The sequence below is a fragment of the Balaenoptera physalus genome (assembly GCF_965194825.1).
Source record: "Balaenoptera physalus genome assembly, chromosome: 2".
Taxonomy (NCBI): Eukaryota; Metazoa; Chordata; class Mammalia; order Artiodactyla; family Balaenopteridae; genus Balaenoptera; species Balaenoptera physalus.
Window position 1 is genome coordinate 99607557 of NC_138883.1, and position 16704 is coordinate 99624260.

General features: G+C 38.6%; 1 protein-coding gene across 1 annotated transcript in view; it reads left to right on the plus strand.

Annotated features, from left to right (window-relative positions):
• UNC13C (unc-13 homolog C) overlaps window positions 1–16704 on the plus strand; it is a 774694-nt gene that overhangs the window by 174043 nt on the left and 583947 nt on the right. Inside the window, exon 4 of the mRNA XM_082444694.1 lies at window positions 5132–8381. Within this exon, the coding sequence (XP_082300820.1) occupies window positions 5393–8381 (2989 nt within the window). The 5' untranslated portion in view covers window positions 5132–5392. The remainder of the gene's footprint in view (window positions 1–5131; window positions 8382–16704) is intronic.

Consider the following 16704-nt stretch of genomic DNA (forward strand, 5'->3'; position numbering starts at 1 on the left):
GTATGTGGTGGGTGTTAGGACTTGTGTCAGTTACCACTGGCAACATTCACTTTACCTGCAACTGATAGCTTCATAGACCCCAGGACTAAGGACCAAGATATCTTTTTTTTTTTTTTAAACGTAGATTTAATTTATTTATTTATTTTTGGCTGCGTTGGGTCTTTGTTGCTGAGTGCGGGCTTTCTCTAGTTGTGGCGAGCGGGGGCTACTCTTCATTGCGGTGCGCGGGCTTCCCATTGTGGTGGCTTCTCTTTGTTGCGGAGCACGGGCTTTAGGTGCACGGGGTTCAGTATTCGTGGCTCATGGGTTCTAGAGTGCAGACTCAATAGTTGTGGTGCACTGGCTTAGTTGATCCACGGCATGTGGGATCTTCCCGGACCAGAGCTCGAACCCACCTCCCCTGCACTGGCAGGCAGATTCTTAACCACTGTGCCACCAGGGAAGTCCCAAGATATCTTTTTGCTTTAGTTGTCTTTCATAAAGCTCTGGTGGAAGCTCTTGGGAGGGAGGATGACGTAGTGCCATTTACTAGCTGTGTAACTTTAGCTGTATCTTTTAATCTCTTTGAACCTCTTGTTTCTTCATCTGTAAAATGGACAAATAATAATGTCTTCTTCAACAGGTTTCTGTGAGGATTAATTGGAGTAGTTTAAGCTTCTGGAACATAACAGGTGTTCATTAAATGTTAGCTTCCTTCTCTACCCTGGCCACTTGTCTGAAGGAAGTACCACAGCTGATATCTGAGACTCAGTAACCTTAGTAAGGCAGCTGTGGCTTTGTAACAGAGAGAGAGATGGAGACAGAGATAGAGAGAGAGAGAACCCAGTGACTAGGAAGGTGAGATTTCAATATTGGAAAATTGCCGCTGGACCATAGAGGTATAAAGCATTCTCCATTTCCCCTCCAGTTTCTTCTTTAAAATATATGCTATATTTTTTCATCTCATCCTCCAACCTAGCAGGATTCCTAAGTTTCCTCCTACTTCTATCTACCTTAATTTTCACAAGAGATACCACACTATGAATCTTCTGTCATTACTTCTTGCATCTTTTCAACAGCCTTCTTAGTTCTCATGACAACTAATATGTACTGGGTTTTGCTCTGGAACTTCACATGTGTTAACTCATCACAAATATCCCATGAGGAGGTACTATTTCTGTCCCAGTTTAATAAATGTACAAGTGAAGGCAGTATAGAAGTGACTTTCTCAAGCTCATCCAACTATTGTAATATGTCTCAGGACTGGAATTCCAATGCAGGTGATCTGAATCCAGAGGCCGTGCTGAAAACCAATAACCTTTAGTGCCTCTTCATCAAATAGCGCTTCTAAACCTAAGTTTCAAACCTTTCCACATTCTGTTTAGGTTTTGCCCACCCAGACCCATCTCCCTTTAGTTCCCATCTCTCTCCAAGGTGGGTGCTTCTCCATCTTTGGACATGACATGAATGTTTGTGATGCTTCCCTTCTGCTTATACTGATTTTCTTTCTCTGGATCATTTAAGGCCCAGTTCAGCTAGTTCAGGCTTCTTTGTATCTTTATCATTTATCTCGTAATTCATGGGCTTGTTGTTTGTCCATTCATTCATTTGTTCATATATTTATTCATTTGTCCAGCAAACATTATGAGTTTATTACATATCAAGTAACATAGATATTTAAAGTTAAATAGGACATAGCCCCTGCCCTTCAAATCACAGTCATATTTGAGAGATAGACATATAAATAAAATATTTCACACAAATAATTACTGTAGTGTCATTTACCATAACAAAGGTACATTCAAGGTATGGTGGGAGCACAGAGGAGGAAGTGCTGGACTCTGAAGAGGTCAAACAAGATGATGCTGGTCCCTGCTGGATCTAAGATACATAGATGAATATATAGAGATATTCATGAGTGAGGCACGTGGGGATAGAGGGAAGGGGAAAGGATGGCGGCAGAAGGGACAGCATGGACACATCGGTGAGGCAACAATACGGTAATCAGGGAACGGTCACTACTTCAGTGCCTTGGGCAGATGTGCTTGGGGGAGTGACAGGAAATGAAACTGCTGAGAAAGGTAGTGTCTTAAGTAGAAGGAATTATATCTTTTAAATATATTAATTTTAGAGAGGAGGATTTGAGAGAAGGGCCAAATTAGAGCTAAGAATACCATATAGGATACAACTGTAGTGGTCCAGATGAGAAATTGTGGAGTTCAGAACTAAGGCATCACTAGTGGGATAAGGGGACATACATCAAGTATGAATATGGGATGGATCATATTGAATCTAGAATGATTCCTGGGTATATGTCTTGGGTAAATTAATAACTATGATGATATGATATTAGTTGAGATCAATAATTTGGGAAAATGACTAGGTGTTGTATGGAGTTTAAGTTTAGACAACCAGGTGAAGACATTAATAGGTAGCTGAAATGTGGGTTAATTTGGAGGTACGTATGCATCTGTGAAATCATCACCAAGATTTATGCTATGAACATATCCATCATCACCCAAAGTTTCCTCCTGCCTTTCCTTCTTTATAATTATTATTATTTTGTGATATGGACACAACGTAAGATCTACCCTTTTAGCAAAATTTTAAGTATACAGTATTATTAACTAACAGCACTGCGATGTACAGTAGATCTCCAGGGCTTATTCATCTTGCATAACTGAAACATTGTACCTTTTGGACCAATTCTTCAATAACCATTTATTGAATGTTTATTATGTCTGCTGGGTTCAGGATGTTTAAAATTGGACAAGTCATAGACTTACCCTTAAAGAGGACATAGTCCAGTGGATGGAGACAGACATGAGGTTATAATACAGAAGAATTCGAATTGCTTATGCACTGGGTTGTGGGAGAGTGTGGCAAAGCGAGGGAGAAGCTCAGTGTGGGTGGCCAGTGGAGTCTTCACTGGACAAATGATTTTGAAGTTGAAACACAATTTTTACAGATAAGAAGAGCTAGACATGAATGATATTCTAGGTGGGGAGAATAGAAGAGTTACTGAGGTGTGAAAGAGCGTAGAGCCTGTAGTGAATAACAAGCTGTCCTGTATGGTTGGAATACAGAGCAAGTGAGTTCGTCTGGGCAGCTATGCCCACATGTCCGCAGGTTTGCGTTTTGAAGCAGGGCTTCAATGTAGATTGAATTTTCCTGTTCAAAAATTTTCCAACCGTTATAGTCTAGAACAATAGCTCTGAACTAGTAATGCAGGTCAAGAAGTCTAGACACAGTTTCATGAAAACTTTAGAGGCATTGACAAAATTGCTGCGTTCATTTAAATAAAAAGCAGGTGTTTGTTTCCAGGTTTGAGAGACCCAGGATCTTAGATTGAGTGATCAGTGGAACAATTTATTTTATCAAAGTTGGTTTTAAAATAATTTATCTACCCTACTGCTACTTAACTTTCTTTTCTTTTTCTTTTTTTTAACATCTTTATTGGAGTATAATTGCTTTACAATGTTGTGTTAGTTTCTGCTGTACAACAAAGTGAATCAGCTCTATGTATACATATATCCCCATTACTTAACTTTCTAAAGTCTTTTTTTTTTCTCTCCACAAGGAGAGGTCACATAGGAATACAATAAATATTTTTTGAATTTAATTCAGGAATTAATTTCTTGCAATTTTTATTAGTAGAAAACATGGCATGTAATTCTGAATGAATACCAAATTGTTTCAGACAAGCAGAATTAGACTCTAACAGCTTATGAAACCCGGAAGACATGGGTTTAGAGTCTGTCTGTTTCTCTCCTCCATCTTTTTTTCTTCCCTTTCTCATTGCAGTGCCCTGTCTCTTGTGAAGCTTGGCTCCTGGCCAGAGAATGTATTCCCCAAGTCCCTGCAGGACCCTAGTAAAGTGAAACTGGCAGATTTCCAAGTAGAGGGAGCTGATAAAGAGCCATCAGGCTCCTAAAACAATGTGCAGTTTGTGATGTATTCTTTAAAGAATTAAATAGATTATTTATGTACCCAAATCCATAGTTTGATAGCAACAAAGGCTTTTGGTCATTACTATTATTCTGTGATATATTTCAGTGATAAAATAGTAAGTTCAATTCAACAAAATTGTGTGTGAATACCTACCACATACAGGGCACAGTGCTGGTAAAGCAGCAAAATTAATGTAAACTGTCTTCTTCTTCTTCATGTAATTCAAAAAACTAGCTATCACAAATATGATTTACTTGTGTGGTCATTTGCATTATAAAATATCAAATCATAGGATGAATTATATTCAACCAATGTTTGATTATCTTTAGACATGTTTCATTTGTGGTACAATTTTGTTTTTGTGATTTGGTGTTCTATCTTCAGTCATGGTCCTAACCCTGGGGATGGGTTTCCTGCCACCTGCCACAAGGCTGCACTGGTTGCCTAAGGTGGCTTTGCTTTCTCAAGCCACATCCTCTCAGAACTGAGATGTGTTATCCTCATTTTCAAATATATTTTCCTATTGTGTTTTTATTGTTATTACAATGCCTAAATTTGATATAACTATTTTTTTCAATTCATGATACTCCATTGACAAATTTGATGCCTATACAAGATGTATTTTCTCTTGGTATTTATGTCATCACATGAAATGTTTTCTTACTTGAATTACTTTAGTCATTATTTAAGAAATTATCAATCATTGAATACCTAGAATAACAACATTATTTGAATAAAAAAAATCTTACCTACATGGGTAATATTAATTTGATGAATTTTAAATGTTTGAGGTGGGGGGAATACGTTTAGACTGAAATGCTTATGTTTGTATAAGTAAATGTAATTGTAGGAAAAGATATAAAGTGGAAATGATAAGACCATGCAGGTAATATAGCTTTCTAAATTTGCCTGTCACCTTACACAACATTTTCTAAATAATTATTATTACCTTTACTTGTATTTTAATTGTGTCCACCCATAAGTGATTTAGGAAAAGAAAATTATAATTTAAACATAGTTATTGGTTCTGATTTGCTTTAACTAGTTGTTTTAAAAGTAACTGTGTTGAAATTCAGATATTTCCCTGTCCCCTCTGCAATTTTTCACACACTCTGTATCTTGAATAGCTTTGAAAAATGTTGGAAATGGGATAAATCTAGGATTGAATTCTGATGTTCATTTTAACGTTCCTTTCTTTTAGGTACTGCATTAAGTTATGTGGAAATGAAAGCGATTCACGAAACCCCTCCTCCAAGAGTGAATGAATGTCTTTCATAAATGGAGCTTGGCTTCTGGTTTTCCCAGGACACTGACATTGTGGCAGAGCCACAGCGGCCCTTCCTGCTATTTTCAGTGATTCACAGAACATCTGAACAGTGATGCTGGCCTTGGATTTACAGATTTCCATCCTGATACCTTATTTACTTCTTTGGGGCAGAAAAGCTTGCACTAATTGCTCTCCATGGTGGCTAATCTTTTCAAGAGCCTGATTTTACCTTACATCCATAAGCTTTGCAAAGGAATGTTTGCAAAGAAATTGGGAAATACAACCAAAAAAAAGAATCGTCAGCTGAAAAAGGATCAAGACGTTCTTATTGCTGGCCAGACCAAACCCCCTAAATTTTCTAATACCTTGAAAAGCACCGTAAAGAAGATTGCAAAGTGTTCATCCGCTCGCAACTTATCCACTGAAGAAGACGAGGCTAACAAAGAATTTTCCCTCTCCCCCACGTTCAGTTACCGAGTAGCTATTGCCAATGGCCTCCAGAAAAATATTCATATAACCAATGGTGATAATGAGGATCTCCTTCAGGAGTTATCTTCCATTGAGAGCTCCTACTCAGAATCACTCAGTGAACTAAGGAGCAGTACAGAAAACCAGGCACAGTCAACACGCACGATGCCAGTTAGACGCAACAGGAAGAGTTCAAGCAGCCTGGCACCCTCAGAGGGGAGCTCTGATGGGGAACGCACGCTGCATAGCTTAAAACTAGGAGCTTTACGCAAACTGAGGAAATGGAAGAAGAGTCAAGAGTGTGTCTCCTCGGATTCAGAGTTGAGCACAATGAAGAAAACCTGGGGAATCAGAAGCAAATCTTTGGACAGAACTGCCCGAAACCCAAAGACCAGTGCCCTGGAGGCCGGATTCAGTTCCTCTGGCTGCATTAGCCAAACACAGGATGTCATGGAAATGATCTTTAAGGAACTTCAGGGAATAAGTCAGATTGAAACAGAACTTTCTGAACTCCGAGGGCATGTCAATGCTCTCAAGCATTCCATTGATGAGATGTCCAGCAGCGTGGAGGTTGTACAAAGTGAAATTGAGCAGCTCCGTACAGGGTTTGTCCAGTCTCGGAGGGAAACCAGAGACATCCATGATTATATTAAACACTTAGGTCATATGGGTAGCAAGGCAAGCCTGAGATTCTTAAATGTGCCCGAAGAAAGATTTGAATACATTGAAAGTGTGGTGTACCAAATTCTAATAGATAAAATGGGTTTTTCAGATGCACCAAATGCTATTAAAATTGAATTTGCTCAGAGGATAGGACATCAAAGGGATTGCCCCAATGCAAAGCCTCGACCCATCCTTGTGTATTTTGAAACCCCTCAGCAAAGGGATTCCATCTTAAAAAAATCATATAAACTCAAAGGAACAGGCATCGGAATCTCGACAGATATTCTTACTCATGACATCAGAGAAAGAAAAGAGAGAGGGATACCATCCTCCCAGACATATGAGAGCATGGATATAAAGCTGTCTACTCCAGAGCCCAAAAGCAAGAAGAACAGTTGGCAGTCACCTGATGACAGTGATAGAGAGCTGGAATCTGACCTAAATAGAAACAGTTATGCTGTGCTTTCCAAGTCAGAGTTTCCAACAAAAGGAAGTACTTCCAAGTCAAGTTCAAAATCACACAATGCTAGAGCCAAGAATAAAACTTCTAGTAGCAGCAGAATTGCAAATAAATCAGAATATGATAAAATTTCCTTGCATTTGCCAGAATCGGATAACTTGGCAAAGCAAACCACAACCTATTATGCAGATGCAACACCTCTCTGGCACTCACAGAGCGATTTTTTCACCACTAAACTTAGTCATTCTGAATCAGACTTTTCCAAATTGTGTCAATCTTATTCGGAGGATTTTTCAGAAAATCAGTTTTTCACTAGAACTAATGGAAGCTCCCTCCTGTCGTCTTCAGACCGGGAACTTTGGCAGAGGAAACAGGAGGGCACGCCTACCTTGTATGACAGCCCTCAGGATCAGTGTTTGAATGGGGCTCCTCAGGGTGTCCAAGTACAGAGTGAAATTGAGAACACAGAAACTGTGGACAGTGGAGTGAGTAATAGCATGGTGTGTGCATCTGGAGACCAGAGTCACTACAGTGATTCTCAGCTCTCTTTACATGAAGATCTTTCTCCATGGAAGGAATGGAATCAAGTAGAGCAAGGAGCTGATTTAGGTTTAGATTCATCCACCCAGGAAGTTTTTGACTATGACACAAACAGTCTATCTGATCAACAGCTAGATGTTTACCATAAAGGCCTAGAAGACTTGGGAAAGTGCCACAGTGTCCTTCAGGATGACTCTGAGAGCTATGATTTAACCCAAGATGACAACTCATCTCCATGCCCTGGGTTGGATAATGAACCACAAGGACAGTGGGTTGGCCAGTATAATTCTTATCAGGAAGCTAATTCTAATGAGCTGTACCAAAACCAAAACCAGTTGTCCATAATGTATCGAAGTCAAAGTGAATTGCAAAGTGATGATTCAGGGGATGCCCCACCCAAATCTTGGCATAGTCGATTAAGCATTGACCTTACTGATAAGGCTTTCAGCTTCCCAAAATTTGGATCCACACTACAGAGGGCTAAATCAGCCTTGGAAGTGGTATGGAACAAAAGCACACAGAGTCTCAGTGGGTATGAGGACAGCGGCTCTTCCTTAATTGGGAGATTTCGAACATTATCCCAATCAACTGCAAATGAATCAAGTACCACGCTTGACTCTGATGTCTACACAGAGCCTTATTACTACAAAGCAGAGGATGAGGGGGACTATAGTGAACCAGTGGCTGATAATGAAACAGATTATGTTGAAGTGATGGAACAAGTCCTTGCTAAGCTAGAAAACAGGACTAGTATTACTGAAACAGATGAACAAATTCAGGAGTATGATCACCCTTCATATGAAACACCTTATGAAACCCCACAAGATGAGGGTTATGATGGGCAGGCAGATGATGTGGTTAGTGAAGGGGGATTGGAACCCTTAAAGGAAACATCAGCTGAAATGAAAATAAAAGAAGATGAAAACCAAAACATCCCTGAAAAGCCCCTGGAAATCATAAAGCCAAAGCAGATTCGTCCCTCTTTCAAAGAAGCAGCTTTGAAAGCCTATAAGAAGCAAATGGCAGAATTGGAAGCGAAGATCCTGGCTGGAGGTATTTATGTTTAAGTGCTACATTATGAGCTCATTGTGTTTTACCATTGGGTGGTGTTCTTTAGAGCATGTTCTATGTTTACTCTTGGGGGAAGGAATTTACTTTCAAGGAATTTGCATGTTTATTCTGAGAAGGATTTTATTTCACTCAACTCCCCCAACAAGTTGGGCTTGATGATTTAAAATCAAAGTGTTTTCAAATAGGTCATAGTAAAATAAGCCCTATACTCTGTGGCTCAAGATTTCTGTGCTCGGATTAAGCAAAAACCCCATTTCATATTTCCAACTTTATTGCATCAGTTATCAAAGGAAGGATGAGCGAAATCAAAGAGCAGCCTGGGGTCTACTTTTTGGTCCTGTTAGGTTTTACAGGGATTGGGAGAAAGATAAAATTAATCTTAAAGAATTAGGAAAGATGGACTCCCAGATTTCCCACTCCTTTTCCCATCAAATCTTTACTTTGCAGCCTGCCAGCAGGAAGAGCTAGTTCTGCACAGCCAACCCCAGCCCATACCATGGAGGACCACAACCTCCCTCACTACCTACCGATGCAGCTGAGGGAGGGTATTAGAGCCAAAACCCTAGGCTGTACCTGAGTGGTCACAAGTCACTCTTTTGGAGGATAAAGGAGATAGAGTTGAGTAGCTTCCTCCTAAAGAGTGGAGTAGAGGTCTCTTGCCCATTATGGAAATGAAAGCAGTACCTTACCTAATAATTTTACTTGACCTCCTGGGGGAACAATTTTGGATCATATACTTTGGAAAACTAGCTGCATGTAAATAAAAAATTTTTTGACTTTTTATTTATCAACCAAACTTCATCTGCACTTACCTCAATCCCTTACCATTTATGTTATTTGCATGCTTATCTCTTTGTATCTTTGGGATAGTTTGAGATAATCTCAGTTTTAATGAATTACCTATTGTTAATGGTTTCCTTGATTATGGCATTGTCATCTTTAAAATACTTACTGTACATAATACTCCATAAAGGTATATATTTTTATGATCAAGTGTTACTTGCTATTATGAAATAATATAATAATTTCTTCAGCCGGTAGCTGATTATGGCTTCTTTTTCTTAAGCAAAATTGTGATCAGATACTACTCCAAACTGGCCACTTTCTGGTTGACATGGGTGGATCATTGAATAATCAGATACCTTTATGGTTAAACTGTTTCAGGCCCTAAAACAAGTGAAATAACTATTAGGGTTCTCTGCTCTAAAATTCTGTCCATATAAAACAACATATCTTATGTAATTTATTTAAAGAACAATATAAGTCAAGGGCATCTTGGGTACATTGGCTGTGTTTTTTGGTTGTTATTTTTTTCAGGGAAAAGTTCTCAACTATCTTTAAAATTGATTTGAAAGGGCCAAGTAGTCAAAATTTTTATGTAAACGTAATTCATATTGGAATAATGTCTATCTTATTTCAGAGTGACTTTTAATATTAGATATTCTTATTACTGAAACTCAGTTCATAGTTTCTTCAAATACAGGTCGGCTTTTTGGCAGTGTGTTTTACTTACTATGGATTCAGAGAGGTCTACTTAAAGGCATATTAAGAATAAGCAGTGTGTGTGTATATGTTTGTGTTTGTCTGTTGTGATGCAATACATGAACGTTTTAATGCTAACTGGTTAAGGTATCTGAAATGTTAGGCAATATTATAAATATAATGAAACTATACATTTCAGAAAAAAAGTGGATCTTCATTAACTTAAAAAATACCCCAAATTAGCAAACTTCTGCAAGGTAGATTGTTACTGATAATGACCATTTACATAGCTAACAATCCTAGTCATTCAGTGGCACTTATCCTCAGAAGACATAAATACACTTGGTTATCCACACATCACCCACTTCAGAATCCTAAGAAGGTGAAACAATCGGTATCACATACCTGACACACCAGGCCTGACAACAGAGGACTCAGACCCCTCTACTTCTTGGAGCTTGGCTTGTTATCCTATGAGCCAGCTTCGAATGGAATCTGTTGGATATCATTTATCCTAGAGGAAATCATACACACGTCTTTAAGATGCTCTCTGGTTGCTTGAAAGGCACCAGATTGACTACCCAGGAGGTTGCGGTAGCCTAGATTTTAAAGGCCATCTCTTCTCCCTTTGGCAGCAGTTAGGCAATTGTCCCCTTCCTGTGCCGCCAATATGCCTCATGAGGAAGGGCAGCCAAAGAAGGGCATTTTTCAGGCCCCTTCCCGGCTCAGAGCATCCCAATGAGCTGCCGGTCGTCATGATGGGTTTCATGTCCATGGCCATCTGCTTACTGGGCTTTGGGTAGATGCCAACAGATTTTTCTCTCCATGACCACCCAGTCACCATTAGGTAGCAGTGCTGTCTTTTCTCCATTACTAACCTGGCAAGATTGGACCTTAGAGCTCTTGCTGTAAACGATGTGGGATGCGATTCTCCTGTCATTGCTTGATGGAAATGTTAGCTCATAAATTTGAATCATTTATTTCAACTTTTGTCTTCAGGGTCCTGGTAAAGAGGGATTTTTTAAAGACCCCAATGTACATGGATGTTTGGTACTAGTGTTTCTGAGAATCTTCACCTTGAACAGCAGGCCAGTGGGGAAAGAGATTTTAGACTGTGTGTAGCCAGAACCCCCATGAGGCCATATTCTTCTCTTGCTGCTGGAGCCTGCTTGTGTAGCTGGCCTGAAACCCACACCATGGCGGTGAACATCTGATCCCCTACCTCTAGCCCTTCACCACCCATCAACTGGAATTAATTATTATCTCCTCTGAATTTCCCTATACCTATCTCTTATGGCTGTGGCTTCCACCTTATGCAATGACAATTTATGTGCATTCCTCATGTTCTCTTCTAAACTGTAATCTGAAGGCCAGAGGTCTTGTCTTTTCATCCCTTCATCTGCACTGTGCCTAGACCAGTGCTTTATACAGAGATGGCACTGAATTAATACCTTGGATGAATACCTGAATCAAGGGAAGCAGGATACTAAATAAAAAGCACAAGCTTTGAAGTCAAATCCAAATCCAAACTGTGACCTTTAATTGCTAAGACTATGACTTTATCTCCTGAGAGTTCAGAAGTATGATTAGAGATAAAAACTTATTATTGAGCACTACTATATACCAGGCACTTTCCAGGCAGTTTATCTGCTTTTTTATCCCTTTGCTTCCTACAACATCACTATGAATTTGATTCCATTATTATCTCATTTTACAGGTGAGGAAACTGAGATGCTGAAAACTTCCATAACTTGTTCAGTGTCATACAGTTACTAAGGGGGTGAATCCAGAATTAAATAGATGGCTAATTTGTTTATTTAGAGCAGCCATATGCTTACTCACCTCAAAGGTTGTTTTGTTCATGTTTGAAGGTGGAGAAACATGATGAAAATGGAGGAGGCATGAGCCATGAGCCTTATTCCAGCTAAAGGATTTTCATGAGAAAACAGGACTAATAGGAAAGGCACTAGGGTTTTGTTATGAAATAGTTCATTCCCAGTTTTTCTATTTCAAATCCATGGTTCATCTTATAAATCAAGGCTTGTAGAGCCCAATAAATAGTGTACAGCAGCTGCTTGAAGGATGCTGTTTTGAAGTCTGAGTACACTTTACCTGATTCTAAAGTCAGTTTGCAGTAAATTTTTCTAGCAAATAACAAAAATTTTGTTTTGTTCTGAAATGCCATTTCCAGGCTGTCTGTAGGTTCTGAAAGAGGCTGCTCCTAGACAGATTATAAAGTCCATGAGTGAATTTTTCCTGCTGTTGCTACTGTAATGCCAGAGCCTGCCCCAGTATCTGGCAAATTTATCTAGCCCACACATATTTATTTATCTCGTCTAGTCTAAATGCTAGACTCCTTTCTAAGTTGCTTGGTTATCTAGTTCCATACAAAGTGGAGAACCCTTAGAATTCAATTAAACTTTAGTTTTCTTTCTTTCCATCAAAAAGACAATATTACTAGATATATTTTAATATAGTACAGTAGGGAAAATGTGATGGATAGTGCAAACAGGACTTTTCACTCCTTTGGCTCCGTTAATCACATCTTTCTTTCTATGATGATGTAACTTATACATCTCTAAAAACTTAGTTGAATTTACTTAAATTCCAGGTTTAATGTTGAAGAATAAATAGTTCAACTAAGTTTTGGAGGTTTGTTGGCCCAAGTCTGTCTATCACAAGGTGCTTCTTAAATATTTGAGTGCCTCTGGGCCTCCCCTGCGGAGAGTCTAGGTCAGGAGCGATGGGGTCTGCCTTTTTAACATGCTGCCTGATGCAGATGAGCATCATAGCACAATTGAAGAGTGCTGCTATGCACTGTACAGCAAATATTATACCTTCCTGCATAGTGTTGTTTCATCTCTTCTTTTCAAATTAGAAGAGATAGAATCAGTCTAAGAAAATGTGTGAATAATTTTCTTAAAATGAAGAATGATTTTCTAATTCTCCAGAGCAGTAGTTTATTACACTTATGAAAAAGTTTTGGTAATTTATACACATTAAAATATAGAGAACAATATATGTATTCCTTGAAATTGAAACATCCTTCTTCAAGGCAAGTATAGCAGTACTGGTAATAGCAGAAGGCAAAGCATTTGTAAAATGTTCTATTAAAACGCTGTGCATAGCAATACACTTTTGGTTTAGTATTGTTTGCTTCTAAATACTGTAGAATTACCTGTAATATAAAGTGATTGTCTTGGTTTTTGAAATAGATTATGATCTAGAAAGGAGACCTGTGAAGAGTGAAGTGGCCAAGGGCCCTTACAGGCATTAGACACAGCTGGCATCTCTACTTCTTGCTAGACAGAAAGCCCAAAATACCTAAGGGAGTAATTCTTCTAGGAGACAGGACTGGGACTCAGAATACAAATGTGTTTATAAATCAGTTGCGTGGGGAGAGAGGTGATGGTGGTATGTTCCAAGAGGACCCAAAGGTCTTAGAGTATATGCTGGTGTGAGATGGAGCTAACAGATAGGGACAGAACCAACACATATTTAACACCTTCCTATCCTATTCACCTCTAGAAATTTTAAGTACATATTTAATCCTTGTTGGGTAGTATTAGCCCCACTTTGTAAATGAGATGACTGAGTCTTAATGAGGCAAAAGCAGGTCAAAGTCTATACAGCTAATAAGAATATTGATGGAAATTCATGTACATATGATAGAATTCAGCATCTGATGCTCTTTCCATGACATCCCATTGCAGGTGTGGGCAAGTCTTGTCATGAAAAGGCATAGCTCATATTTTTAAGCATACAAATAAGTTGTGCTTTTAAGATCAGCCAGTTTTGTGTTAGCTTCTGGAGTAAGTATTGATCTCTGTTAACACAAAGTGAGTGATAATAATTTGAGATGAGATATTATCACATTTTTAAGAAGTTTACAAAATCTGGAGGGTGACACTTGTCACATTAAAAGACTTTATTAAGAGTGAGGAAGTGCCGATAATAGTAGTTTTTGAGAAATGAAAGCATTTTACAGGAGGTAGGGAAGAAATTCACAAGGATAAATGAAAGCCGGCTATTAACAGGAACAATGAAAATGCAGGGTTCAAAGATTTTGTTTATTATAATTATTAATGGCTCCCAGCTATATACCTGGAACACTTGTCTTTGTAGGGAAACTAAAAACACATTTTTCAGGGGAAGTATTAACTGACGATGAAAGATGGTGATTTCCAGATTGTACTAAGAGTATCACTTCAAAGCCTGCAGTGCGATTTCCAAATTCCAGAGATTCAAGAAAAGGTATTATGTCAAAATCTCAGGTGGATAGGTTTTTGTTTGTTTGTTTTGGCTAATGTCATTGTTCATACACTTTCTGCAAGTTCAAATAGAGAGATATATTCTATAGAAATTGTGAATCATGTGAGAATTTTCTACGTGGTGTGGAATAAAATAAAGAGACTCTGTAGCCTGGTGTAAGACACAGCAAAGTATAGCCTAATCAATTGTTATTGATTAGATTAGAATTGGAGGAGATGGGACCTGAAATAGATATACCCACAGGGGTGATTCAGACTCTGGGATAAATTCCAGGAGGAAGTGAGGAGAGAAAGTCCAGTGCAGCAGAAGAAAATCTGCTACTTGGAAAGTATACCTCAGGCTACAGATGGCTACTAAGGCATCGAGAGTCTAACTCTGCTTATCAGCTGGGGAGGTACAGAACAGCCAGGAACAAAGAGAACTGGGGACATGAGGTGGGCAAGAATTTTCTCCAGGAAGGCTTCTTTTTTGATTGGACATTGGTTACCTAGTTAGGGACTAGGAAAGGATCTGAACATCCCAGAATGGGAACTATTAAGAGGAAAGCAAATCTCAGTGGGACTGATATACTGAATAGGTCATCCAGAGAGCGACCTAGTTGCCTGAACTGAGGTCCATGGTCAGGAATGAGTCTCTAATATAGGTAAAAAAAAAAAAAAAAGTTTGATTGTTCCACTGGCATCCAAGGACTGAGCCCAATTTGCAGGGAGAATGACTTGATGCTGAGTCTCAGATTGCTGGGATGCCCTGACCGCAAACAGGACTGTTCCCCATGATAAGGTATTAGCTTAGGTTGCCTCCATAGACTACAAGACCAGAAGGAACTAAATGCATTAATGGACTTCTTCACCATGGTTTATTCCAACCTATGGTGTGCATTTTCTTCTTCTTCATTTGAAAAGGAAAGTATGTTATGGAATCTTGTCAACTACCTCTTTCATCAAACTTGGTTCATGCTGGGTCTCAGCTACTTCCAAAAATAAAAGAAACCTTAGAGGATAAAAATGACTAACATTCAGCAGATTCCAGCGACTGTGACATGACTCTGTAGTCAGTCCCCAAAGATCCCAAAGATACTTTGAGCAGTGTCACTTTATTTAGAATAAATGTATCTCTCTCTACTCCCTCCAATCATCTTCACTTCCAACTTATCCCTTACTTCTTCTCTAGTTCAACCATGGTTACTACTTTAAAAAGGATAGTACTAATTTCTAAGTATGAAACTTGATGTGTGTGTGGATATTTTTTAATGTAGCACTGGCACACACATTAATTTTCTTAGGAACCCCATAAGATAGGTAGCTTAATAATAGGTAACACTTACTGAGTGCTTTTTTATGTGCCAGACACTATTCTAAATATTTTATACTATATTAAGTTATATAATCTTCACAATAATCCTATGAGCTAGGTACTATTATTATCATCTCCACTTTATAGATGAGAAACAGAGACACTATATTTCTTCTAAGAGGAGAAAAAAAAACTAAGAAGTAGCAGAACCAGGATTTAGAATTAGGCATTTATTTTCCAGATTCTATGTGCTTACTCACTGCTGCCTAGTTTGGGATTTTAGAAATTAAGTATTGCTATTCAATTTTATAAGATGGAAACCTGAGGTGGCAAAACGTTGATTTACCTGACAGCACAGATTTGTAAGCAGAGCTACAGTTACAAGCTGTTCTCCCAAATCATAAGCCAGCACTCAAGCTATCAGACCAGTCTTCCATTTTACATGATATTATTACAGGCAACGTGATTATCCAGGTACCATTTATGTGAAACTTGTGATAAATGAAATTGTTGGCTGCATGTAATAGTGGCAACAAGAAATGACAGACTGAATATGATATTATTTCCCAGAAATGTAGGTTAAGCTTCCTCTTTCTTTAACACCTTTTCTGATGCTTAATGATGTCTTGTGGAAAGCCCATGGCTTTCATTTTCTATTTTGTTCTTTAGTGATTACAATTGAAGACACACACACTCACGTGGGCATGCACAGAGACAGAAGATGTGAATTCACTTAGTGTTAACAGGGTGGTATTTTACTATGTGAGGAAAATCAGTAGGAAAATTCCCAAGTTGATCAACATTCCCTTTGCATTTTCTAAACGCATAAAGCAATTTTCATGTTTCTTAGAATTAACTATCACATGTATTTAATTCTCATAAAACACCAGTGAGAGAGCCAACCTCTTCAAGTCTCTGTTACCTTAAGGTAATTACTAGTAGTTATGTAGGTTGTAAAACTGGCAAGCGATGGGACCAGGTATCAACTCCAGGACTTCTGAATCCTACTCTGGTGCTCTGTGCACAACAGCATGCTCTTAGCTACGTGTGTACATTTATGCTCCTTCCTTCTGGACTTTAGAACACCTGGTCTGTAACACAAACTTCTGGGGCTATGTCAAGGGTATTTATCTGCTGATTCTTAAAGTTAGTGGTTCTCAGGTTTTAGAATGCATGAGGATCACTTGGGAGCACTTGGACTAAAATATAAATTCCTTGATCAAATCTTTAGTTAATTTCAATGCAGTATGATTCATGG